This window comes from Lagopus leucura, unplaced genomic scaffold (genome assembly GCF_019238085.1).
Source record: "Lagopus leucura isolate 7727_CA_CO unplaced genomic scaffold, USGS_WTPT01 Super-Scaffold_100024, whole genome shotgun sequence".
Taxonomy (NCBI): Eukaryota; Metazoa; Chordata; class Aves; order Galliformes; family Phasianidae; genus Lagopus; species Lagopus leucura.
Window position 1 is genome coordinate 2,777,031 of NW_024962276.1, and position 27,576 is coordinate 2,804,606.

Here is a 27,576-nt window from a genome sequence, read left to right on the forward strand (position 1 = left end):
CCTTTCACTAGGTATTAATCAAACTGTGGTAAGTTTGATTTGCTGACAGTGATTTGTCACTGCTAGCACAAATACTGTTAAATATGTGACTTACAGTGTTGTATTACAGACACAGCATCACAGCTTTTGTCCACAAGAGCTTAAATAAAGCACGTTATTTAGACAGTAGGCTAATATTCCCTTGTCTAAGCAGTTTGCTCTGGTGGTGCCAGCACAGGAGTGACAAACTCAGAGGATCACAGGTGCTGTTTCTGTCTGGTGAGCAGCTTTCTTTTCAGCACATTCGCTCGGTGCCTTTCAGCTCCACTTTGGAGCCAGTTCACTTACAAATTAATACTCCACAGCACTGGGGGGATTTAGTTATACTCACCTACACTTAGAAGAGGAACGGTGTCAGAGAGGCCATCAGCCTCTTGTGCCAAATCTGATTGCTCCCTGTGAGTGCAGAGCTGCTGCTTTCTGGTAGCTAGGTAAAGCTTCCCAGCTCCATTAGCCATAGTGGCTGGGCCAAAACTACATTTCTAATGTGTCTTCTAACATTGAAACCAGGAAGAAAATGGCTCACTTGGCTGTCTCCCTGATGTGAGGAAAAAGAGCTATGTGTACCCAAGGGAGATGTCAGCGCCCTTTGAATTACTGTCAGGCAACACAACGATCTGACAGTTTGGGTTTAGCACCAGAAATCCTTACATACCTGAAAATGAGTTCTGAAAGAACAGTTAATCAGTGAACACGTGTGTGTACTCACCTGCTGCTAAGAGAAAGCTCACGTTTCAGAATGAGACTAAAAACATCGACGAAGTTTCCCTCAGCAGTGCCTGGATATCTTCCAGCACAATGAGATCACTGGCTGAAAAGCACTTCAGGAGCTTTACAACCCTAAGGAAGGATTTGCTGCTCTCTGCAGCTGGCTGCTCTGGAGATTGGAAGGAGGGCAATTTGCTCGGACTCCCACAAAGGTGAGGGAATGTGCACCAAATCTATTGCTCTGCCTGCTGACACTCGGCAGCTTTCAGATTCTGGCAATGAAGGAACCTCATTGCAGGAAAATGTAATTCCTCTAATCCCCCTCCCTGCTTAGCAAGGCGAGCAGTAAATCTTGCATTTTAATCTTTTGGCAGCACACTCACCTATTGGATAGAACATCCCAGGAGGTCTTTGAATCTACCACTGCATGCCAAGAATCTTTTAACTGCTGCTAATCACACCCCAGGCATTTAATGTCTCCCTCTGGGAATGAGATGAACCACAAGTGGGTGCAGCATCCTGGCACATCACTGAGAACGCAGCTCACCCTTTTCCTCTAGCAGATCCTGAACAATCTGTGGTCTGCAGCAATTGGTGAAACGTGAGAGCTTCTTCAGAGAAGACACCAGCAATGGCAATTTCATGGGCCAGGTGCTCTGTTTCAGTAGCAAAGGCATCTCCTCATTTCCTTGGCTGTCCATGAGCCTGTGCGGAGCCAGCATGTCTGCTCCATGAGGCTGTGTCCCCTACTTGTGCAGTTTCAGCATTTAAACATCAGAAACCAGAGCATGAGCAAAAGCTGAAGGGAAGGGTTGGGGCAGGCAGAAAGGCAGGCTGCTATAGCTGCACAGGCACATCGTGCAATGCATCCTCTGTCCCTAGAGTCCCGTGGGAGCAGGAATGCATGCATTTGTAGCAGCTACAAGTACTTTTCCCAAGCCAAACACCAAACCACCTGCTGCTGCAGCTACACAAAGAGTGGCCCCACACTCACAGCAATTCTGCTGAAAATAGAGCTGAGCACGAACAGCAGGAAGCACCTGACATCCTCTTCTCCCACTCCAGGGCTCTCACCCTTACCTCCACTTCTCTGCACATTCTGACCAGCCCCAGAGATGTGTGCTGTGGGCTGTGTCCCTTCTTGAAGCGCAGTTCTGAGACGGTTCTGAGGAATAAGGCTGCATGGAGCGATGTTTTCTCCCAGCAGGATCCCACACATCACCCTGGGTCACTTCTACACATGCTACCAAGTCAGCCTGTGTCACTCCATCACAGAAACAGCACCCACATTGCAGCAAACCACTATAGAAAAACCTGGATTTTCTTTAATGGCTTTTCAATTTTAATAAATAAGTGCTAAGATGGTGCCAGATCAGTGCACGAGGGCCCAAGAGGTTACACTTCAGGACTGATGTTCCAAATCTCAAACAGTGCTGCAGTTGGTGAGGCTGACAGCAGTGGATCAAACCTCATCAGTCGTTGCAGCGTCTTTGTATCGTTATAAAGCAGATAAGGAAAGACAAGGAGAACTGCCACAGACACTGTGAATTACAAGCTGCAGATGAGGGCTTAATCCTCTTTAGTCCTTAGCTTTTGTAACAGTCTGGTATCTCATTGAGCTCCAGAGAAGCACTGCTGCTGTAAAAGCAACCTCTGCCTTGCCAGTTCCTCTCCTGTAGGAAACAGCTTCTGGAGGAGAGCGTAGGAACTAAATCAAAACCTAATCCCTGCCTTTGAATACCGCCGTGCATGAGTCAGCCTGACAAATTAAGTAGTTGGCTGCACTGCAGCTCGGCAATTTAAAGAATCATTTCACGCTTGGCAGGAGACAGCATTGCACAGAGCAGCCGTGCTCCCTCCAGCACGCAGGCCTGGAAGGGAGACGGGACCAGGAGTTCACAGCATGTCCATGGGTGCTGCTGCTGGGCAGGCTTTGCTGCTGGGCAGAAATTCTTCCGGTCGCATCCTTGCTGTTGGATGTCAGGGCTTCAAGCAAAGCATCTCTTCTTTTCAATGACACTTGTGTGATCTCAGGCACAATTTGGGGAAAAGATGTGACTGAGAGATGGAAAACGCCTCTTTCCCGATGTACGTGCTGGCTGGGTGGGCTTGTGCAGCTCGGCAAAGGGCTTCTTCAGACTTCATGCAGAACACTTGAAATCAGAGGGGGAAACAGTGAGTCTTGTAGCTCCTGCAAACAGCAGGGAGATAAGCAAAAAGCAGGCAGAACATGCTGCAATTAGCACAGAAAAGTAATCCCTGACATTTCTCATGGAAGAGAAGTGGATGCAGGGTTGCTCATAGAAGTGAGTGCTGCAGCCCTCTGCATTTTATTTCAAGGATGACCTGGCCTCCCTCCCTCCAGATGCTGCTCAAAGTTGTAACAAGTGCTGCTATGAGGAGAGTGGGGTGACTGTGCTTTGGATGCTGGGGGCAAACCTGAAATGCTCTGTATGGCTTCAGAAAGATCCCATCAAGGAGCCTGCCCACCACTGGTCAGTGGTGAGCAGCAGGACCTGCTCAGTTTGTGCAGGTAAATCCCAGAGGCTGGAGCTGCACAGGGACAATCCCACTGGCTCCTGCAGGCTTTCAGGGAGCAAAACCATGAGGGGAGTGGAACTGATCCCATTCCCTCTCCCAGCCAGGCTCTGGTTGGAGCAGGATGACCAGCATGAGTTACATACATACATACACCACAGATGTATGACTGAGCACAGCGTGGTCTTCCTGTAGCTCTTTGCAGGTGCTTTAACTTTTGGCTGTCTGCTCAGTATCGGCAGCCAGCAGCTTGCTGCTGAGAGCAGAGCAAAGCATGCAGCAGGAGCAGGGCTCCAGGGGTCCCCTGCTGAGCTCTGCCTCCGTGCTGCAAACCAGAGGGGTTTGGGGCTCTGCCTGCAGTGCGTGGCTCGGAGTTGATCTGAAGTAGTTCTGGGCTACTGCAAGTTCCCCAAGGAGAAAACACAATCCTTGCCTTCCTGCTCCCATTACCTTCACTTTGACAGCAGGACGGCATCTATTGTTGGGTCTGTGTTAACGTAGTCTGGCTCCTCATCCTTGCTCTCTGCATGCAGCATGGCTAACAGGGATGGAAAGCAGCCATCAGCAATGGGGACGGTCTTAAAACACTCCCACCTTACACACTGTGTGACCTGTCACAGCAAATTCACAGATACGTCACCAGCAGTGAGCTGGGCTCTAGAGAGTGCACGGGTGGGATAGCAGCCATCACCGCAGCAACACCCAATGCAGAGATATGCACACTGCCCTGGATACTTATTGTGGATAAAAACATCTTGAGATGCGGTGATGCCTGCATGGCCCTGAGCACAGTGCAGCACAGCAGCACCCTGCCCACCATGAGCAGCTGCTGAGGACAAACCTTCTGCTTGATGCACCTTCCAGACTTCTATTGCTGCGCTGTTCTCGTAGTCTTCTGCATCATCTGCAAGTAAGAAGAGTTTGGATGGGTGATGCTGAACAGTAAATGAGATAAAATTGGGCCTTTGAGGCTAAACCTCATTAAGGCTCACTACAAAACATGACAGCACCACACTTACCCAGCTCAGAGCTGCAAGGATCACTAATGACGACGTTCTGGTAGGAATGTGAGTCCTCATCTTTGGCAGAGAGAAAAGGGGAATGAGGATATGTGAATGACCCAGGGGAGCCTTGGCACCTGCAGGGCTTTGTGCTTTTGGCAGCTGCCTGCAGGTAAGGCTGTTTGTCCTTTGCATGCTGTGCTGGCTGCTGGAGAAGGGAGGGCACTGAAGACCTTACCCTTGGGTGGGGAGAAGAACCTGTTGTGGCTGTAGTAATCCAGTGGGATAGGCTCCCTATGGAAGGAAAGCTGTGCTCAGCCTCTGCCACCCAAATGCACCCTGCCTGAGGGAGAGCAGCAGGCTGGGGCAGCAGCTGCATGGCCTCCAGACCCCACAGAGCATCACCCACAGAGGTGATAAGGGCCAACAGTGCCACAGCCCTATGTGGGGTGACACAGGAGCTGTCTCGGTGACAAAGGAGATGGAAAGTGCACCTAGAGCACTTACACGTAGGCAGCATCCCCATGTAGGCAGTCCTCTGCAAACATAAAGGGATTCCCATTAACACACCACACTGCAGCACCAACCCCCAAACACCCCAGTTCTCCTGAGCATAGGCACAGTGGCCAACCCTGCAGGCAGCAAGACCCAAAGCCAGCAAGGCAGCACTAAGCGGGGCTGGGAGCCCTAGCAGACCAGGACAAGCCCTGCAAAACAGCAGGGAGATTGGGAATTATCCCCTATTTTGAGAAGCAGAGTGCAGTTCTGTGCAGCAATAACTCTCGCTGGGCTGGTGCCAAGCTCCAGGAGGGAGCCAGGGGCTGCTGCAAGCATTCTGTCCCCCCTCCTTGGCTGCTCAGCAAAGCCTAAATACAGCAAGTCAGAGCTTGAAAGGCCAGCTCCCATCACAGGGCCATCACAGGGCCATCACGAGCCACCCAGAGCTGCCCACACAGCACATACCTGTCAGGAAGTTCTGGTAGCGGGGCTCAGCACTGCTCTCTGGGACAAAGCACAGGCATGTTAGAGGGCTACAAGGCAGCACAGAGATGGGGAATGGCTGGGGTGGGCTGTAGGTTGCCCACTCCTATTGCTCTAAGTTAGACTGGTGAGCTGCAGCAAAGCAGCCTGCATGTAACGCTCAGGATCCCATCAGCTGTCCCTGTGCAGACCACCACAAGCCCCATACACGGCTGCCAACAACCTTTGCACCACCCAACTTTTTTTTACAGCACAGCTCAGGGTGTGGGCACTGAGCCCTTGTTTTCCCCCCCAAACAGTGGGAGCTCCCAGCTACTGGAAGAGTTGCAACACCCGCATGTTTTGCAAATAGATTTTGCAACATCACTACGCACGGATCTGCAGCCGCTGATGCTCACCAAAGCCAACGTGACAGGAGGTGCTGAGCTCCTCGGGGGCTTTCCTGAAAGAAAGAGCTTCCTTTGTGGCTGGGGCTTGAAGGAAAAGAGAGCTAAAACCTCAGCTCTGACCAAGCATCAGGAAAAGCTCTGCCTGATGGCAACGGGAAACACAGAGCAATGCGAGTGGATGAGTTTGGGGTGGGGATGGCCATGAAGCAGTTATCAGTGCAGGGTGTTTTTTTGAGCGTGGTGACGGGGAGCGGGGGATTTCTCAGGTTAAGCAAAGTGGGTGCTTCTATAGCTAGGATGTGCCCCATGCTTTCCACCTACCTCGCCAAGTTTTTGGGTTCCTTGATCCGTTCTGGCCTTTGGGTCACAGCTAGCAGCAAGAACAAAACGAGAGCAGTGAGCACAGAGCATCCAGCACTGTGGGCTCCCCAGCATTGCAAAACATCTTCCAAACTATTCCTCAAATGCAGGGCCAGAGCGGGAAACGAGCAGTGAGAAACACACTGTGTGTACGTCAGAGGAATCCACAATCCTAATTGCTGCCTTATTTCCTCTTTTCCCCCAAATTCACTCAGTCTGGCAGTCTCTGGCACACTCAGCACCAATTGCAAGGTGCACTGCTGGGTTGCAAGCTTGGCTCAGCTCAAAACAAAGACTTTTGGGGGCTGTTTTGGGCAGGGCAGGGCAGCCTTGGCAGCTGGGGATGGTGACATTTGCTGCAGACCCCAACAGCACACTGGCCAGGGCAGAAATCAAAAGGTCAGTGTGCAGCAAGCAGGAAGCAGAGAGAGGTGATGGCGGATGAGTCACTGCATCACCCACAGCCCCGCTCCCACAGCATGAGCAGAAGCCTTCCAGAGCCCACACTCACTCTCCCATTGCTTTAGTTGTGTTGCTTTAGTGACTCGTTCACAAAGAAAGCATGGATTTTGGTGGGAGCAGCCCAGAGGGATCAGAGGTGCCTTCTATGTGGCTTTGGGACCACCCCTCCCCACAGGGTCCTACTCACCAGAGTAGGACCGAATCACCTCAAATTGCTGCGGGCGTTCCAGCCTGGAAGAAACAGAGGCACCACATCAGCTGAATTTGGGCACATAACATGGAAACCAGAGTGAGGGCTGCAGATGGCCCCAGAGGGACCCTGAGGATGCTCTTCCTCACGGCCTCCCTTTGGGTCTCCTCCTGGCCTCCGTGGTCGAGGTGTGCTTGTGGCCCAGGGGCAGAGGGATGGGCTCAGGGTGACAAACCCTGCCGTGACACTTTGTGCACCAAAACATCACATCCACGCAGGACAAAGCGAGTGCTCTGCCATGGTGAGGCCTCACACACTGCCCGTGGCACCGCGAGCCCTGTGCTGGGCGACCTGACCTCCTTCATACCACGCTTGCTCCTTGATCAAGGGTTAAAAGCACTTTGTCGTTGCTGTTCATAATATCATTTAAGCTGTGGTTTGTCTGTTAGCGAAGGAAATAAGGGGGTGTGCATGTGTATGGTGGTGTTTCCTTCACTGCTCGTGCTGCAGCTGCAGGGCTCTGCCGCGTGGCCCCACCAGCACTGGGCATTGCTTTGCTCATGGAGCACACGGGATGAGGCAGGGTTGTGCCCTCTCTGCTTTTCCAGACCTTTTTCCAGTGAGTTACTGACTCACGGGCCTCGTGGTCACTGCTTCATTTGGGGTTATTCCTTGTGATGGTGTTCCCCTTTATCAGGATGCATCGCCTCGCGCACTGCCAGCAGCACAGCTGGGGTGCAGATGTGTATTTATAAGTGCATTCTGTATATCCTATCATATAGATACATCATAGTGGTACATATATATATATATGCTATTATTTGACATTATGTCTGTCCTGGCTGAGGCACGCACCAGGTCCAGCTTCTGACTTCTGTCTCCCAGACAGATTTTGGGGCAAAGCACAACAGCAAAGGGAACTTACTGACTCCTCTGGTTGCTGTCCTTTCCTCGCTTTGTAGCTGAAAGAAAAGAGAGGAAAAAAAAAAAGCTTGATGCAAAAGCGTGATACAGGCATCCGAGACAAGAAAGGGAAGAACAAACTTCTAGTGGGGCCACCAGCCCCATCCTGCGGCTTCTCAGCCACCATAGAATTGTTTGAGTTGGAAGGTGCCCCCAAAGGCCATCTGATCCCACTGCCTGCAGTGCACAGGGACCCCCACAGCCCCATCAGTGCTCACAGCCCCCCAAGCCTGACCCTGGGGGTGTACAGGGATGGGCACTACCAACTCTCTGGGCAGCTTGCACAGTCCTCGCACCACCCTTACTGGAAGCAACTTCTTCATTATACTCAGTCTAGATCTCCCCTCTTTTAGCCTGAAACCATTCCCCCTTGTTAAATCACACCAAACCCTACTAAAGATTCTCCTCCTTTCCCCTCCTTTCTTACAGCCCTTTAGATACTGAAAGGCTGCTCTCAGCCCACCCCAGAGCCTCCTCTCCTCCAGCAGCACACCCTGCACAGAGGGAACACCTCTGGAGGAAAGCAGCCACCCGTTGCAACCCAGGGTCCCCGTGCCCATGGCAGAGCCTTACCATAGAGCTGGCACCTGACGCAGGCACTCACAGCCACCCCAAGCAGCATCAGCGCAGCGGCTGCCCACAGCAGCTCTGGCTGTGCCATGGCCTGGCCTCATCCAGCCTGGAACACAGTGGTGAAAACTGCTGTCATTTCCACCCGAAACCAGCCCTGCCCTCCTTTCAATGCCGTACACAAACAGCAGTGACCGTATTTTTTGTTCAGTAATCAGCAAGGCAAAAAAAGCAACCCAAATGTGTATCTGTATTTCCGATAGAAACAGCAGCTGGACTCTGCCCTGCTTTGCACCTTCTCCCTTCACTCATATACAGCAATAAATAACGTTCCCCTGCCCAAGCTGCCAGCCACAGCCATGCACCCTGGCATCACACAGACCCCAGCCCGAGCACTGGGAGCCTTGTGGCCCCACAGCAGCACTGATGGCCGGGGCGCACCGTGCTGCTGTGCTGCTGCTGCTCCGGTAAAAGCAGTTTGGGAGGTGTTTTGGTTTTGGGGGTTGTTCGTTTTCAGCTGTGCAAAGCTGAAAGATGTGGACAGCACTGACCTACTTTGTGCCGCTGTAGGGCATCTCCCTTCCAGATGTGGCTTTATTCCTACAGTCAGGAACAGCAAAAAGGGGTATTTCCCAAATCCCTCGCTGTAATCTGTGTCTGGTGGAGCATCATGCCTCTGCTCCCCACCATAAGCACCACACCAGCCTGATGTACACTAAATGCAAGGCAATTAAAATCTTTTTTTTTGTTTGTTACAAAACCTCCTCTCATAAGATACAAGATCTCATTTCTGCTGTACCAAAAACACTTAGTGAACCTCATGAGGTTTGCTGTCATTTCAAAGGCCTAACGGTGCCACGTTTTGCAGCAAGCACTTCAGCATTTGGGTAAAGCAGCTTTAATTCCCCCCCAAAAATCCACATCCCTTAAAAATGTAACTAAAAAAATAATGAAAATGTGACCCAGATGGGGAAAGCCACACGGTGCAGGTACCCAGCACATGGATGGCAGGGTAAAGGAAACTCACATCTGTGTCAGAAAGGAACTGATGGGAGGCAATGGAGTCCTTTACGACAAGCAGGAGGCACTTATCCACTGCTGCTGGGATAGAAATAAAACATCGGGAAGGCTGAACACACTTTCCTTGGTCTCTGCAGCCCTAAATGAAGGGTTTCACCCAGAGGAGAGTCACCCAGCAGCCGGGCTGTCTGCACCAGCCATGGAGGGAGACCTGGGGTCAGCATGGGGATCGGAGCTCCCACATTTTTAGTTGCCGAAGCAGACAGCACACAGACAGCATCCATCTGCCAGGATGCCCTGGAAGGCAAAAGTATTCCCTCCCTTCCTGAAAGTTAGTTTTGTGGCCTGCGATTCGCAACAAATGGAGGCTCATTCAGGTTGATTGGGTGAGTCACTGATGCAAAACTCAAAGAAGAGGAGAGCTAATTTAAAAAGCTTGCTGTATGAAAGGTAGCACATGGGCTTGGTGAACAGATGCAATATGCCGCTTGACTCAGTCTCTAGCATTTCTAAGAAAAGAAACACAGCTTTCTGTCTGCCTCCGTTGCACAGATTTCCAACAGAAGCCGTTTAGAAATGGAAATCTCCGGCCAAAGGGAGCTCCTGTGGTGGGGAGCACAGCAGTGACAGTGCTGAGCCTTCAGACAAGCTCTGAAGAGGCCCCATCTCCTGCCAGGTTTGACGCCCGCTTAACCTATCTCAGGAAAGCTGCTGTGGTATAGATACAGTCTGCTTCTGTGCAGCTATTCAAGCAGAACGTGCTTTGTTTTACACCAGAAGACGCAGCTCAGTAGAACATGGGACAAAAGGGACAACTGGAATCCACACATGAACTCCCAGAGATGAGCATTTTGGACAATTCGGTTGCACAAACGTCTCAGCTGGAAAACAGAGCACAAAATCCTGATCACAACACGAGGATGTATTCCATGCAAATACCCTGTAACTGCTCCCAGCTTCCCTTGTCTTGGGCAGCACTGAAGCCACGCGCTGCTCTTCCCCATGGGGGGATGCCAGAATAGGAACTTAGGATATAAGCAACTTGTATGCAGGTAGGTACTCCTGTGTCATAAGTAACCTCATCTACTCCAAAGCTCCAATGAGCTCCAATGAACATGAGCCAATACTACACAAGATTATCCCATAATTATCCCCAGTTTTGCTGCCTGTAGCACCCTGAACATCGATCACAGGAGAAAATCAATGCAAAGACACGGCTCTTCTTTCTCACTCAGATCCGTGACCTCAAACACAGTAAAGTAAGAAGCTCACACGTTCATAAGAAGTCATTAAGTCCCGAACCAGAAGGAAAACCCAATGGGAGCAGCCAACGATGGGGTTTTGGAATGGAAACTATAGCAGTCCCAGAGCCAAAAGCGGGGGTGAGGGCAGCTCAGCACAGAAGGAACCCAAAATACCTCGATTTATGAGAAGAAAATGCAGAAAGAGCGTAATTAAAAATAATAATAAAAAAAAGCCGTGCTGCCACGGGGAGATGGGGTCAGGAGATACTGAAAATAACGCTGTAGGACAGACAAGCCAGCTTGCAGTCTCAGCTTTGCTTCCAGAGGGGTCTCAGTGCTGCTGAGGGGGCGCATTTGGTAATTTCCATACCTTGAAGCTCAGCAGACGATGGATGTGAGCAGCAGCAGCAGAGCAGCATCCAGCACGGAGCTCTTCGGGAAGAGTTTGCAGGGATGACCTCGAACCCTCATCAAAGCAGCCACCCAGATCCAGTCTGGGATCTGTGAGCTCACCGCCACGGGGAGGGGGAAAACCGGCCCGTCCCCAGGCCTGTGCAGGACCCCACGCAGCGCTCAGCCCGGCCCACCTTACCACAGCTGGCCGGCCCCTTCTGTCCCATCTCCTCGTGTGGGTGCTGGAGGTGGCTCCTCCGGGGATCGTTAGCCAGCTGCTGGTTTCCTGCCCCCATCTGAATCATTAACCCCAACATCCGCCGGTCAGCCCCGCTCCGGTTCGCATGAGCTCAGCTCCCGCAGAAGCAGAAGTGGTTCGTTTTTATGGGCTGCAGGCAGAGGAAGAGGCTCCGATAGCAAAGATTGCGCAGCAACAGCCATGCAAAGAGCCATCGAAGGCCACGTTGGGCTGATGCCCCCCACACGTCCCACGCCAGCAAAGCAAAGCGCTTTGGGATCGCTGCTGTTGTGCTGGATGTCAATGGGAGCAGGAGGGAGGCAGAGCCTCAGAAAGGGCAGCGAGGAGATGGAAATGAGAGCCAACCAAGAGCCACTGCCATCCAACGCTGTAGGAACAAACCCATGTGTATTGCACAGGGCAGTGTGCAAACAGCTGGCACTATTCTGTAGCACTCCTACAGAAACAAAAGCCAACCTGAAGCAGTAGCTTGTGATCTTTTACTTCCGTTTTTTTTTTTTTTCCACTTGAAACTAATAAGGAGGGCTTATGAATGAGATTCATAGATAACTCTGCTGGCTCCAAGCCCTGTCTCAGCACAGGAGATGTGTATCCTGCTCTAAGAATAGGACACACAGCAGCCCCGTTATTTATAGCCACCAGAGAGCAACAGCCAGCACAGCACACGTCCTACAACTGCTAACAGAACAGAGCAGCTGCACCAGGCCCTCCACACACACAAATGATTCAGTACAGGGAAATGTTGTTGTACTGAGGTTAGCTGGCATGATGCTGCAACCTGTGAGCTGCATCCAGCTCGCTCCTACCCGGATGGTAACTCTTCTATCATGAGAATGATAAAATAATCATCTGTTTTGTAAATCATCCGTATCTGCACGTCTGGGATGGGAAACTTTGTTATCAGGCTTTCAGAGGAAACCTTGCCTTGTCAAGATAGCTGGCTGCTGCACCAGTCTGCGCAGTGATGTTTGCACTTCATTCTGATTCACGACAGAGGTGCAAAAATAATTGCGTGCGCCATCCAGAACAGCTCCCAGAAGAAATCCAGGCGTGGAGAGCTCTCCAGAACCAGCACCGAAGCAGAGAGCAGGAGAGCAAGGCCCAGCCTTGGATCATCTGTTCGGCTTACGGCTGTGCAAGGGGTGCGATGTGATGGGAACTGCGCTTCTGCCTGCCAGTGCAGCTGCCACACAGCGGGCATTTCCAGCAGAGCCCTCCGCTATGAGGCAGCTTACGAGGTGTTTGCAAGCAGCTTTTTCTCTGTTTGAACATAAGCTGACAATAAGCATAAAAAAAACCATTGCTTATAGCAGAAACATTGCTCTGAACATGCTGGAGGCGATTACAGTTCCTCCTTTGCAGATCAGAAGTTTTATTAGGAACAGTCGATGCTAAAAACATCCTGTTTACCCACTTACCGCCCCCTGACCTGTCTCACTTCAGAGCTGACTGCCTCACTGTGGACATCCCCAAATTACCACTGGCTGCAGCAAAGGCCTGTGTTAGGCATGGAATGACTTCTCAGCTGCAGTAGAGCAGATGGAAGCTGCCCCGTGCCCAAAGAGCAGCACTAAGGACAGCAAAGCAACCATTCAAAGCAGCAGCGTCATCCCAGCCTCATTACGCCAGCCTGAGCAGAGGGATGCCCTCCAAAGACATCAGTCCTTTTGCAGTGCTGCTCTCATGCCCATTTCTATGCCCTTCCTGACCTAACACAACCAGCCAGCTTCCATTCCCTTCATCCACTGCAATGAACTACATGAAATACCACACTACAGCTCCATCTTTCTCTGACCTTTTCCAAGGCTTAACCATTTCAGCTTCCCTCTTTCTGTTGTGAGCAAACACTTACTTTCAGTCCACTTCACCAACTCAACCAAACCCTCTTCTTTCTTTTCCTTTTTCATACGTAGCTCATCAGCTATAGAAAGATCCTGGGCCCCAGAGGCTTTTAGCCTCCCCAGCTTACCATTCTATTGCCCTCAGGGCAGCTGCCAGCAGCTCCAATGAAGGCGGGCTCTGATCACAGACAAGACTGCATCTGCTTCAGCTGATGACTAATACTGAATGGGGAAAGAATGATTGGAAAACAATGCATGGTCCAAACTTCATTCTGCAGAAACGCCCTGTGCTGCAAATTCTGAGCAAAGTTCTCTCAAAGCTCAATTTTGCGAGCAGAGCTACCAACGTGGTGAGGATCAGCACTGAAACGAAATCCGCCTCGCAGGAGGAAGCTCTGGGACCTGAGCAGGCGTGAGCCTCATTCCAACCATGAGTTCAGCCACATTTTCATGGCCGCTTTAACGAAAGCCACAACTCGGTGGAAGTTTTCCGTCCTGCTAAAGCAGCGCGAGCACATTTTTGTGAAGGACAAGAAACAGCTTTCCTCTGAGCTGCGATCGTAGGAGCGTTTCCTTTGCTAAAGGGGAAGTGCCGCCTCCCACCGCGCCCCAGCTGCACGCCCCACTGCAAATCCGATCTCACCGCGCTGAAAGCGAAAGCAGCTCTTGGACAGCCACAGATACGTGCTGCTACCACCCAGTGGAAAGGAAGCTCACAGCTCTGAGCTCCAGCTCGACAAAAACCTGCCCAAGTAACGTTTGCAAAGGCTGACTCTCCATAACCCTGCGGTGCTATAAAGCTTCTGCCCATTCTTATCCTGCTCGGTTCATCCACGGAGACAAAATAATTCTGCTAGTTGAACACAAAACCTAGAAGGTTTGAATGCTTTTATTGGAGTTTTGTACAGCAATACAAATTGTACAGATTCGTTACAGTACAGGTTTTGCAGGGGTTCATAGAGGTACTCAGTCATTTTTTTTTATTTTTATTTTTTTTTTTGGTTCGTTTAAAAGGAAGAGGCAAATTTTGGGAGCACGGTGACAAAACAAAACGGTCTCATAGTGGGAAGGAAATCCCTGCCACGATGAACACTGACCTGGTTGAAACCTACTGGGCAGCAAGGTGGCAACCAGCAATGTTCCCAGCAATGACACCAACCTTGGGGAGTGCAGGAACTCACAGGTAAGCAGCATTTCTGTAAGGGTGCTGGAGGTCCTTAAAGCCCTTGGGCACACTTTGCTGCAAAAGGGACAGAAACGAGGGAAGCTGAAGGAAGTTAAAATCAGTCTGCAAGGAGCAGGCAAAGCCACAGAGTCACTCAGCTATGGGAAAAGCTATGGAACAGGAAACCCTAAAATGCTTTTGATTGAGTAACCTGAACAGCTACAGTAACACGAGGACTGTGATGTACGACCTAATAACAGTGCCACTGTGACACTGTGTGCGGCCACAGCCTGATCTCCATTCCTTGTGTCCATCTGAGTTTTGCACAGAAGAGAGCAGACGCCAGCAGGGCTCCTGCACAGCTCCTGAAGAGCAGAAAAGCTGCAAGCTGCACACGTGGAGCTTTGGAAGGACATTTCTCCAGCTGGCCCAGAACATCATCAGGATATTGCTATTACTAATGTGCACCAGGCTTGAGAGTCACTACAGGATTAAACCATTTCAGAAAGCAAAGTCAATGAATATGGTTACACTGCTTTAAATGGCCGTGTTTAGCTTGCTTTAATATCACTAGAGCAAACAGTATCACAAAACAAACAGAAAAAACTGCAGAATATATAAACGTAAAATGCATGTACCCACTAAAAGATGGCCCTCTGCTACTTCAAATACACTTGGTTCCTTGCAATCGTGTAGTGGGATAAGTGGCAGACACAAGGCAGACACAAGGAGGGATTCTACCAGGTTAGAACGCTCCAGTCTCAGCTGGAAATCAAACCCCTCTCCAGCCCCAGAAATTCCTTTGTGTAAAAATATGAGACAGCCATCACCTACAAAACTGCAAAATCCCACAAATCCAATCCAAGGGACGCCTGAGCACTGCAGTGCTGACTGACCTGCGCCACAACACGTCAGGATGCCAACTAACAGCCTGTCCTCCAGAGCCCTGGGATGAAGGCTTACCGACCTGCTCCTGCTGAAAGCATCCGAGCAACCATGAGATGCACTTCCACACACAAAGGAGTGCTGCAAGGTTAGAAGATCAGCCACCTACACCTGGCTTCAAAGTGCACTGCTTGCAGCAGGCAGACACTCCAGGTGAATGGAGACAGGCCTGGAGGAGTCGCTGCAAAGAGCTCCTGTTGAAAGCAGACAGTGGGACAAGAGAAGCTGTGAAATTTACTGTGCTCTGATGGTTGTATTTCAAGATTTACCAGCTTGATTACTTTTTTTTTTTTTTTTTTTTTTTTTTTTTTACAGAAAGATGTAATAGGATTTGCTGTAAGATTTTCAAGATCTTATTTCTCTTCAGACAAAGTCAGCAGCTCTCACTACAGGCAGCGATGCTCCCAGCAGGCTACGTGCTGCAGTTGGTACTGAAACTACAACAGAACTCACAGGACAGGTTGTAAAGACACCAGCACTACTCAAAATGGCCCCAGGACTGCAAGTCTTGGCTGTAACTCTCAACCACAGCTGCAGTGCACCTAACAGAACTTCAGTGTCAGCACAGCAGGCTCCTCAGTCACACCAGCAGATCGGCAGCACTTCACACACAACAGTCAGCCCTGAGGCACAAGGCTGGAGCTGCCTTTTGCTGCTGGGAGTCACCTCCTTTCCTCCTACAAAACAACCAACCCTATGGAAATAAAAGCCTTTTCAACTGTCCAAATAAGGTAGAACCCAAAGGAAACCAGGCAACGCAAATTTGTGTCTGAAGTACTGAAAATAGACTATTTTGGGATTGGGCTGCTTTCACTAGTAGAAAACTACTGAGTGAAAGGTCAGCAGGTAGAGAAACTTGAAGGAGATGAGCTTTTTTTTCCTCCCCTTACAAATCAGTGTTACTTCAACTAAAAAAAACAGAACAACCATGCAGAGTAATGAAATTATTGCCACCACAGTTATGTTTGCAAGACCAACTACGAGCAAGCCTTGTGGAAGCAGCTGAAGGATGCCATCTCCAGCCAATTAGCCCTTCTGCATCTGAGATCAGCCACGTCGGACAGTCAGTGCTTGTACAGCCTGCCTCAGCAAGTCACTCCTGAGAGGGATTTGGATCCTCTGCTCAAGCTGTCAGGATAGCAAGTTTGAGGATACACAGCAGACTGAACAGCTGGAAGACTAACACTTCCCATCATTTCATACTATGGAAAGCAGAAAAACCAGTAGGAAGGCCAAAGCTCATTTCTTCTATTACAAAAACTGAACACATGGCTTTTAACTCACCCTGCAGTATGCATGTACTTGAAAGACATAGGGCAGCAACATCATTAACAGTTACATCCAGCAGGAAACAAATCAAGTAAGGTTGGGAGAAACCAGACAGAAAACAGCCAGCTGATCTGTTCATGTTGCCTTACCAAACACACCACACTAAAACGCACCACTCCCAACTGAAAGCACACGTTCTGCCCTTCATCACACAGGGCACTGCTTTCAGAGGGCAGCAGAACTCAGCTGCTGGAAAATGTTTACCAGGAGCTTTAGGAAACACAAGCTGAACTACTTCCGAATTCTGCCCTGCAGCCTTTGCAATAGAGCTTGAAGCCACAGGACTAAACTTGAGCTTGCTTCCTCTTCTACGTGATTTTTACTTCACTGCCTCCTACAGCCTGGATTTGTCCAGCACTACAGTCTTATATTTCTTCCCTTCATCTTTCCAACCCCCCTTATTTAAGTGTCTCTTACTTCCAAATTAATACAGTGTTAAAGAACTTTGGAGGGGGAGATGGACACAAGCTACAGCAGACTCAAATAAAGACCAGTGTTAAATATTACTTAATGTTTTCTTTTATTTAAAAGATCATTCACAAAATACCATATCCATAAATTTATTTTGTTATGAAGCAGAATGTGTTAAGTGTTTGGAATTCTTTTTTCTTTTTTTTTTTTGTTCTTTTTTTTTTTTTTTTTAAACATTTAAAAGTCAACTGTCTTGACTAGAGGTGAATTTTATATGGGAGTTTGTTCTTAAAATCTTTTCCACATTGAAGATGTAAATAGGTCACTAATTGGTTTGGAATACAACCACACAAATGCATGTCTGTCTTAAATTAATTATTAGTGTTAGACAAATGGTTCTTATCTCAGAAGCAGATTAAGTGACAGGCAGAAGGAAGGAAAGAGCAGTTCTGTGAGTTGCTGGGACTCTGACATGACAGAAGTAACTTTAAGAAGAAATTCACCACTAGCAGCGATGCTGGCAGTGAAGCAGCCATGCTTCCAAGAACTTTGGTGTGCTGGTTGTATCTGAAAGCTGTCAGCACTGGTAGTAGGGGCCCACGTTTCTCATGCATTGGATGTATCCATCCTTCAGTGTTAAAGATCCAGATCCTGTTGTCAAACATCATGTGCTCTCTCCCCCTTAGCGCCAGTTTCCCCTCCCTCCTCCCACACAGAACACCCAACAACTGCAAGAAACACTTTGAGTTCAGAGAGATGCAGCAATTAGAAACGCTTTTCACCCAAACTTCTACATGAAGAGAATCTATAGCATAACTATTTCTAATCTGCCCATTTTAATGGTACTGTGAAAGCAGAGGTCTTAAAACTGTACACCACTGGGCAAAGAAATACAGGGGATAATGGCAATTACATACTGCATGGCAAAGTATATACTCCATAAAGAAAAATAAAAAAGTCAATTTTACCTGTAGAAACTTCATTTAAAAACTTACCAAACATGTAAAACCTAAAGAAATGTAAGCAGAAAAAAAGCCAGTGAGCAGCTGTGCTCAAACAGGCACAGTTTTGCAGCACTAACTTCAAGCTCAGGAGTGTAGTATCATACCATTTTGAAGTCTACAAAAAGCAATCAGCAGCACTCTGCTGGCAGGTGCTTTATCCATACTGATTCCACCTATTTGCCAGGCTTGTCAGCCAACTTTATTTGCAGCTATTGATACTTCCAGGTAACCTGGGCAGCTACCTCCTTAGCTTTATAAGGGGCTCTGCTCTATACAACTACTCATCAATTATCCTAAATGGTATTTCACCACATGGTTAGAACTGTAAATTATTCAGTTCAACTCATCTGGACTCTCCAGTTTTCCTCTTCAGAGCCACAGCAATACAGAACAAGACATGCTGGTCAGAAGAGGAGCACTGAGGAAGTGAAAGGAAACAATACAGGGTAATAACTAAGTCTAACCTGTGCTTCTAAAGTAAAATAAACCCAGAAAGGAGGAAGTGAAGCAGCACCTTTGTCCATAGACCTCCACACTCGTGGAAGCAGCCACACTGCCTTATCTACTGGCAACTGTGCTGCTCGGAAGGAAACAGAAGAGGAAACTCAGCACAAAGCAGGCACTAGATACAGCAAAGCCAAGAACATACTAAAAACCACTTGTTAACAGCTGACATGCATTCACAAGCTCTGTGTTTTCGGTTTCAAAGAGGACAAATGCCAGATGGCAGGAATGGTAAACTGCAGGGTTGACATTCCAGCAGAGCTAGTCACTCTGTACTGTCTTGCGTTTTCTCCCGCCTCCCCATTCCCTCTCAACACCAAGCTCAGTCGTGCTCCTTTACTACTTCCTCTCGGGGCTTGGCTCCACCAAAGATAGCAGAATTTGGGTTGGCTACTTGATTGAGGGGAGTACCAACTGTTCGAGGTTTGAGCTGAAGCCGGGGCCGCTGCGCTCTTTCCTCTGCAAGAAAAAACAGCGAGGTTGTAAGATTCGTCTGCCGAGGGTAGCAGCTCTAATCTCATGAAGGAAACCACAGTGATTCTTAAAGGAAAGCTTGTGTTACAGACGAGTTTACCTTCTGTTGGCTCTCTGAAGTCCATGGAGGATCCACGAAGCGGAGGCCCATCTCGGAAACGACCAGTGCCACCAGTTCCCATTAAGGCACCTGGTGGCCGTCGGTCTCCAGGGCGAGCTCCTCTACCCCGGCCTCCCAGGAAATCGTCATCTTTGAATCCTGAAGAAGGAAAAGGCTGAATTTAGAGGGCACACTTCACAGTACTTTCAATCTAGATTTTTATTTGGATGACTGGAAAGCCTTGCAAGTCACTGTTGCCAGTCCAAGATGATGCACTGAGAGCCTTTGTCTGTAGACAGGTTGCTTCACAGATTTCTAACATGTTCTGGAAGAGTCACAAGATTCCATACGAAACCACACTGTGCCACAGTCAGAACCTGATTTATTCACCTAGAGGCTCAGCCTTGCTCAGTCTCTGAGGAGGGGTCATCAAGCAGTGTTAAAGTATGTGCCTCAACCTAACCTCAGACTTAACACTGTAAGGTGAATTCAGGGGTAACACTAGCAGTACCACGAGTGCTGCTGCAGCCAGAAGATCACACTGCTCACAGCCTTAGCATGAAACCTGCAGAAATAGAGCAAATGGGAAAAGAACCAGGGAGTAAAGAAACTCCACAGCTTTCCACTTGTGCTATTAACTGGCAGGGCAGTTACTACACTAATGAAAGAGCTAGGAAAAAAAAATGCAATTCAGACTTTAAATATGAAACTGACTACATTTCTTCAGTCTGTGTATCAAAACCCACCAAAAACTGCCTGTCACTGACTTGACTTCCATTTCATACCAATGTCTATCTGGGCAGATTTCTCCATCATTCCATCTACATTCAATGGGAGGAAGATATTTCAATCTAGTAAAATATTGAAGTGGAATTGAATCAGTTTTCCAGAAGGCTCTTAGAAGCTGTGTTCCCATCTGAATGTTTCTGCTCCCACTTAGCATTTGGTAGAGCTGCAGGACCATTTTCTGCTGCAGTGCCAAACAGCATTTTTAAAGACTTGATCCAATGCAGTGGAATCTCAGAAAAGCTTCTGTAGCAACTAAGACTTAAATGCTAAACTTCTGGCACACAAATCACTCGTCCAGATGAAACACATCTGTATTTGAAAGCTGCCAAAAAAGCTACAAGGCTATGGAGACTGACACCAGAATGCTTAGCTACAAAGGCAGGTTAAGCACAGCACTGTAGCAAGCTTGTTCTCTCCAGCATCATGCTTCAGTTCCATGCTAGGGCCATGGTGTGCTCTGTCACCCTTCCTTCTGCTTTGTCCATTGCACTCATGCAGAGACCAGACATTGCAACACTGCACTTGCCAACATCTCCCCATCAGAAAATGGGCCAAACCCACAATTTCAGAGGACAAAAGCACAGGTGTTAATTCCTAGTTATAAGTATCCAAGGTGATATTAACTGGAAGTCAAAAACAAACACAGTGGCTCCATCACCACCTTCTAACTCAGCAAATTCAGTTATTTGCTGCCACTGGCACGACTGCAACAGACCTGAGTTTCAGGAATTGCATGCAAATATGCTTTGGAACTCTAACACACCTTTGGAGATGTCATTTGTTTCAGGACTACGGGCATGACATTACATCTTAAAAGGTTAAAACCTCTACACTGAGAGAACACAGCACCAATATCAATTTTTCCACATGACCTGTCTGCTTCTGCTACTATTAAATAAATATTCTTGGCTTCACGCCTAAGAAATGCAATGCTTAAAACCTTGACACCACCACCAACATTCAATGTTCTGTCACCTGAATCATTTCATAAAAACTTAAAATTAAGACCACTTCCTCTGTTACAAAGCAATTCAAGTTTCCCCTTTAAGAATTCCACTGCAGCCACAGCACATCCAGAGCTGGCACACAGTAGATTGAATCAGAACAGAAATGGGGACAAATGCAGCTGACATGGAAGTGAGAACATTTTGGTGCCTTTGAGGCTGCCTATAGAAGTGTTAATACTGATACCAGAACCGAAGTCATCTCTGGAATCCCATCCACCTCCTCTGGATTCTCGGGAACCTCCTCCCATTCCTAGGAAAAAAGCCACAATTGTGTTCAGGTCTAAAGCTGTGGGAAAGACTGATCAAGGGGACACCAAACCTAAGTCCAGTCCTTCAATATCCAATGCCAGGCTGCTGGAAGCTCTTCATTTCAGTACTGCCAAGTTCCATCGGAAAGGAACAAATGATTAGTTTATATTAACCAAAAATACGTGGTCAGGAAAGCTTCCCCACTACACGCTGTATGAAAAACTTCAGTGAAGTTAGACTTATGATCAGCAAAGCCTGCTCTCCCATGAGACATCGCTCACTTTCTTGTATCGTAAGAAAATAGCAGCAGATCAGACTCTTGGGCTTATGATTGTCCTCTGCCAGACCGTGCACACTGCTAGGGGGGTTGGTCTCACTTCCTGGGTTAGGAGTGACAGCACATTCAGCTCTTGGACACAAAGCACATCTACTCCAGGCATTCCAGGAGCGGCAGCAGCTACGTTTCAGACAACGCAGACAGATTCTCCTTCCCGTACATCTTCATGTTGATCTGTGTGCCCTGCATGCATTAGTTCACACCAGAAGTGGTCACTACAATAGCTATATTTAAAAAGCATGTATCTAGGAAAACAGAAGTCACCTCTGTCATCAGGTCCGCCTTTTCTGAAACCAAAGCCACCTTTATCCTGTTTTCTGCCTTCCGCTATGTCCACTCGCAGTGATCGGTCACCCAAAAGCTGTTAAATAAAGAGGAGAATCCCTTCAGAGTTTGCTAGCTGGGCTGCCAAGAAGTGTGAGACTTGTGCTCACCTGTTTCACAAATCAATTGGAAATATACTTACTGCGCCATCATATGTAAGAGCTTCCTTGAGTGACTCCACTTCATCAAACTCTACGTAACAAAATCCTGGAAGAAGAACTCATCAGTTAATCCCAGCATTTAAGAAGGCATTTGTAAGAAGCTTCTCTTCCCAAATACCTCCCTTCTCTTCCAGCTACGGGCAGGGCTAAGTGCAAGATGTACACGACTCCAGTCAACCATCGTTAAAGATGAACTCATTTATAATTTATACCTACGGTTATTAACAGCTGGGGCAGCTCCTGCACAGAACTCTGCACAGGCACTACACAAGTAGGAGCCTGAGTTTCCTTCCCTTTACGTTCTCATGACAGGTGACATTTCATTTATGAGTAAGACAGGTATGTAGCTGAATATTGACATTTGCTATTAGCATCTTTAAACAAGAAGCTGAGGTACCTGCTGGTGGCAACCTGATTTGTCACATCGCAGTGAATTCACTGTGTCTTCTCTCAGGCTCCCTGCATTAAACCCTTATCCTCTAACAAAGTCACTTAGGAATACACTTCCTTTCCATGAGCTACTTCCGATGTTAGTATGATTCACTTGCTCTAGAACACCTGCTGCTCTTCTAAAGGCAAAGCAATGGGAATCTTCTGAGCAAAAGAAAGGTTATGCACACACTCTAAACTTAAGATGTTCAATCTTAGGTGAGTCAGACACTTCAATTTTATTACAAAACATAAAAAAACACAAAGAAAGAAGGCTTAAGAGTCTTTCATGAGGGGGCCAATATCAACTTATTTGTTGGTGAAAGACCTTGTGTAAGCCAACATGGCAGAACAACAAACTAACTTTACAGCAGAGACTGAAATTAGTCATTAGAAAGATTTTGAAAGCAGATAATTTTCTCCTCCCAGTAAGCAATCCAAAACTAAAGCAATTCTGAACACTCACCTTTAAATTTATCTGTTTCCTTGTCTCTGACTAGTCGTACACTCCTTACACTGAGATCCTTGAAGATGGCATCTATGTCTCCTTGGACAGTGTTGAAGGGGAGGTTTCCCACATAGGCTGTGAAGGGGGGCTCTGTTGGCAGCTCTTTCTGTTTGCGTGAACCAAGGCCACCACCACGAGACCTGGTGAGGAAGCACAGCCCATTTCTGAACGTGACTCCCCGCAGGGCAGGGTGACACCCACTGACTTTTTGGGAGTGGATTTTCTCCCCGACTTCTGTTAGAGGCCCTTTATCTGTTAGAGGCCCATCACCTCCACAACAGTGCTGCTCTCTGCTTTACTGTATTACCTGACCAGTACTCCAGTGGGGGAAGACGAAGAATGAACTTCCCTGTATCACGAGCCATTATGATTGCAGCAATGTAGAGCTATCCACACTGTTCACTACTCTAAGAAAAACACAGCCCAGACCAGATTTTAGGAGTAATTTATAGCAGTAAAGAAATACTTGCATGGCACAGACCTATCCTGAAGCTTACGTGGAAACAAAGCATTGAATCAAATGCGTATCATCAATTCCACGATAGTTTAAACATCTTTTGACCCTGAAAAGTCACCGCAGGGATCAGCTGTCAGATATCTAAAGGCTGCCTGATCTGCAACACACGCTGAACAGCTTAGCTGAACGAGACATTCTGAAGGCAGAAAAACCCAGTTTCAGTGGTGTTGGATGTTTCCTTCTTCCTTTGCGGTTCATGAATAAGGCAGAAGAAAACAAAGTTGTCTTTTCCCACCCTTTCTCAGCCTCACTCCGTTAAATCCATCAGCACTGGCTGCTGAGGAACTAGAGAAGTGGCAGCTAAATTCTTCACCACATGAATGTAACACATCTGTGCTCATCTCCCATGCAGTCTAAGCATCCAAAGATAACTTTGATCTCTATTACAGAGAGCAAAGGCCCTTAACTCACAGCTCCTGCATCTCTTGACTGCAGGATGCCTCAGGCAACCCTGCAGTGCCATCTGTGTTGCCTAAGCAGACAATTATCTGAGATGCTTCCTCTGACTCTGCCCCATTCTCTCCTTCCGTACCTTGTTTGTACTGGATTTTGTTCATGGCTGCTCCCTTTCCAAGGCAGTCACTGTGCATTTAAAAGGGCACTGGAACACAACGTGTATTAAGCCAGGCTTTGCTAGGATGGCAAGGACTAATTAGATCTCTGCAGAGGGTCAAATATTATTCTGGCTAGTTGCACGCAGCCAAAAATCCAGAGGACAAGCAACGTATTTGTCCACCTTTTTTTTTTTTTCCCCCCTTCTTCATTCCAGAATAAATATTTTATTGCAAATGAAGGACAATGTTGAAATCTTGGATAAGATTCCTTAACTCTTGCAAGGCAGGCCTGTCCTTTGTGCCTATTGGTGCTACCAGGCAGGAGCTGCCCCCAACAACACCAGCGTGTTGCTGCATGTATTGGAGTCAAAACCTGCATATCTTTAACTAGCATCTACCCAGGTTCATATTGAAGTGCTTTTGACAATATCCCATATCTGCCTTCCTCTTGTTAACAAACCTAAAACACACTCGAGAACCAAAGCTTCTGTATCTGCATGCTATGGATGTATATCAATATTTACTTCAGCCACATGACTGAGCTTTAAGAAAGAGCTCAAGGATGCAGAGCTGCTCGAGGAAGCTCAGAAACATGCAGAAGTTGCATGTCTTTGTCCTTTATTTTCATCAATGACCTCACAAACAGCCATTAAAATGCCATACATTTAACTGACAGCCTAAAGTCTCAACGTTTAAATCCTTCCACCACATCAAAATTGCTCAGGCTGATTTTCACCATGTTTATTGGGCTGCCAATCATCCGGCTCAGCAAGCTGATTCATCTGAAGGCCCATCCTAAATCCTATCAACAAGGTGATCCAGCCAGCTGGAAGGCAATGTGCCAGTGCAGGAAGGAGGGTATCAGCCAGGGCTCCGACTACAGCTATCTCCACTTAGAAAGTGGAATTAGCACGGAACTGTTCTAGGAAGGCCTCAGTTATGAAATAACTACACATTTGGTGTCCTGGATCATTTGAGGAGCACCAGTGGCCACAAACAGGGTTTCAAATAGCAGCCCACAAGGCTCGTGTACAGCCTCTACTATTTTTACAGCACCAGAAGAAGCTGTTCCTACACTTTGCTGCATTTTTTCAATGCTGAAAATACATAAGGCTGAATCCAGGAACCAGGTAAGACTGCAGCAATGTGCTCAGTTTGTAACAAAATACAGTAAGTCCACTATAATTAAAAACACCCCTGAACTCAGTGACCTGGGTCACACCAAAGTACTCATGCCTGCATTTCCCACTCAGTGCAACCCTTGCTGAGACACAATGAGGTAACAATGACATCATCTGCACAGGAGAAGTGAGCACATAAATATATTTTTCCAGAAAGCCAAGGAAGTTTGTTTCTAGCAAAGGCAGGAAGAAGCACCTCTATAATCAGGTTACTTTTTGGTTGACTAAGCCAGATGACCTCATAAGGCCAAAGTGAAGTAAAGGAGCAACCAAGCCATGATTCTGAAGGTACTCCCACAATGTTCTGCTGCTCTTTTCAGAAAATCTGTCAAAAATATTAAACTAGACTTATTTTGGAGAGCTGTTACTTAATAGCTAAACGAGAGTCTCACACTTCTCTCTCTGCCTTTTTGATGAGAATGTTTTACACCTTTTTGTTATTTGTGTTAACAGCATATTTTCTGTCTGAAATAAAGTCACTTGTAAATAAAGTAACTACCAGACATCTCAAGTACAGCAAAATCCCATCCCATCAAGTCACAGACATCTTCTGTCGTTCTTCCAGTGTAATTCTGAGAAATAAGAGAACAGGGCAGATGTCTCAGGGATGCCAGAGTTTGTTGGGAACTGCCACTTCATATCTGTCACACTGGTATCTCACGTTAACTCTTCATGCAGACCAAGGTTATGAAAAATGCAGCTTTGAGAAACTCCATCTCAACTGAGTTCACCCTGTTCCTGCAGTCCCAGAGCCCTCAGGAATTAAAAAGGATTCTTTAACCAGAACCTTCAAGAATTAACAGCCATGTTTTCACTATGCTACGCATTATAAGACCTCACATGAAGCAGAGGGAGCTATCTTTGAATCAGGTGCTAGTAACTTAGCAGGGACGTCTGCAGAGGCACCTACTAATTACTTCAACTTTGATTCAGTAAAGCATGCATCTGAGCCTTGCCTGAGAGCAAGTTTAAGTACTCTCTTCAAGAAATCTGAATATGAAAGGCACATTTTAATTTCAGCTTTATTACTTCATGTTACACGCCTACAGTGACAAGGGCAGATTCTACAGCAGCATCTGAATTAGTTACGAGTGTCAAATGCCACTTCAGGCTGTTATCATTGTCAAAGCAGATTTCTAAGTGGCTGTATCATCTGTTTGCTCTGGGATGTCTCCCCTTTAGACAAAGGATAAACATGTGCAGAACAGCTAATTCAGAAAGTTTAAGTACTGCTCTGCCCACATACAAAAACTCACCCCTGTTCTGACCTCAGCTATACTCCCTGCTACCTGAACTGCCAAAGAGATGAAACTGATTTATTCCTTTAACCACAGAGGATGAAAACACTGTTTAGAAAGCACCTCTTGAAAAACTGAGCTATAAAAGCAGCATACTCATTAACACTTGCTTGCAAACAGTTTATTTCACAGTTTTATGCCTACTGTTTTAATTTATTGCACACTAACTTGCGTTGCACCAACCTTCAAGAAACCAACTACCTGAATTTCCTAACCTGATTTAAGGCAATCTTCCAAATCGCTATTGCTTTTTGTAGCCCACTTTCCACTCCTCCAACACATCCAGCCTCCGCCGAAGTCGCAGAGCCGAGCTCCGTTGCTACGGCTCGGTGATTTCGAGTCACCCCGCGCCTCGGTGCCGCGTGCAGCTCACGGCGCTGACCGAAGCGCCCCTCCCGCCACGGGCATCGCAGCGCCGCCCGCTCCCGGGGCTTTTCCATTCTGCCGTCTCGCGGCCTCCCGTCCTCCTCGAACCCTTCATTCCCGGGAAGCTCCGTCCTCCCGGCCCGGCCCTGCAAGAGCTCCGCACGGCCCGCCTCGGCTCCGGCCCAGCACCTCCTCGTATCCTGTATTCCTTGTATTCCATCCCCTCCCCCCGCTCGCCCCCGGGCCGGCAGACACGCACTGCCGCACACCGCGTCCTCCCGCCCTTCCCCGAAGCTCCGAGCCGCCACACCGCAACCCTGGCGGCACTCATCCGCCTAACCGAGGGATCGCCCCCACCCCATCCCAGCCCCCCGTGGTCTCGGCCCCCTCCACCCGGGTTAGACAACGAGGGGAGCCGAGGAGCTCCCGCAGGCGGCATCGCCGCCCGTCTGCCTCCTCTCCCGCTATCGCACGGCGCAGGGGCCACGCTAGGCCCGGCCGGGCCGCGCCCCCTCCTCCCAGGCCGGGGTCACGGAGCGCCTTTCCCTGCTTCCTTCTCCGCTCCCCGGGGAGCTCCCGACATTTCCCGGTGACCCATACCCCGGCTCCGCCCCCCCCCCCCCCCAGGCGCCTCAGCTCACCCCCGGCCGCCGCCGAAGCTGCTGTAGGCCCGATCGTCGTAAGGATCGAAATCCGCCATCGCCACCTCAGCCTCCACCCCGTGCGAGCGTGACAGGACCGCGCCACGAGGACCCCGCGCCGCTTATATACGGCGGCGCGCGCGCCAGGGCTGCCCCTGCCGGTGCCTGTCTGCAGCGCCGCGCCGGGACGGGCTGCCCCAGCCGCTGCCTGACAGAAAATCCCAGCGCCCCGTCACAGGCGGGCGGCGCGGCGCTGCGCCTTTGTGCCGTGCGGTGCGGCGGTTCCGCGCTGCGTCTGGGCCGCTTTGCGGGATTCGCGTGTCGG

At 48.5% G+C, this 27,576-nt stretch overlaps 2 protein-coding genes across 3 annotated transcripts; both read right to left on the bottom strand.

Annotated features, from left to right (window-relative positions):
• Positions 1-2,082: 2,082 nt before the first annotated feature.
• LAT2 (linker for activation of T cells family member 2) lies at positions 2,083-11,073 on the bottom strand. The gene is made up of 14 exons (XM_042879767.1): positions 11,058-11,073; positions 10,836-10,897; positions 8,205-8,310; positions 7,594-7,630; positions 6,666-6,709; positions 5,978-6,026; positions 5,666-5,709; positions 5,250-5,288; positions 4,794-4,824; positions 4,525-4,580; positions 4,305-4,364; positions 4,127-4,189; positions 3,736-3,823; positions 2,083-2,938 (listed from the first exon to the last, which is right to left on the bottom strand). Exons 3-13 carry the CDS (start codon positions 8,290-8,292, stop codon positions 3,738-3,740), a joined length of 597 nt encoding a protein of 198 aa, XP_042735701.1. The 5' UTR covers positions 8,293-8,310; positions 10,836-10,897; positions 11,058-11,073; the 3' UTR covers positions 2,083-2,938; positions 3,736-3,737.
• A 2,756-nt stretch (positions 11,074-13,829) lies between these two features.
• EIF4H (eukaryotic translation initiation factor 4H) lies at positions 13,830-27,361 on the bottom strand. Of its 2 annotated transcripts, XM_042879616.1 has the most exons (7): positions 27,252-27,361; positions 22,653-22,834; positions 21,739-21,803; positions 21,537-21,633; positions 20,871-20,936; positions 18,891-19,049; positions 13,830-18,775 (listed from the first exon to the last, which is right to left on the bottom strand). In XM_042879616.1, the coding sequence occupies exons 1-7, from the start codon at positions 27,308-27,310 to the stop codon at positions 18,639-18,641; spliced, it is 765 nt and encodes a 254-aa protein (XP_042735550.1). In that variant the 5' UTR covers positions 27,311-27,361; the 3' UTR covers positions 13,830-18,638. The 2 variants fall into 2 exon arrangements, with proteins under 2 accessions (XP_042735550.1, XP_042735551.1); XM_042879617.1 differs by lacking the exon at positions 20,871-20,936.
• Between the last annotated feature and the right edge of the window lie 215 nt (positions 27,362-27,576).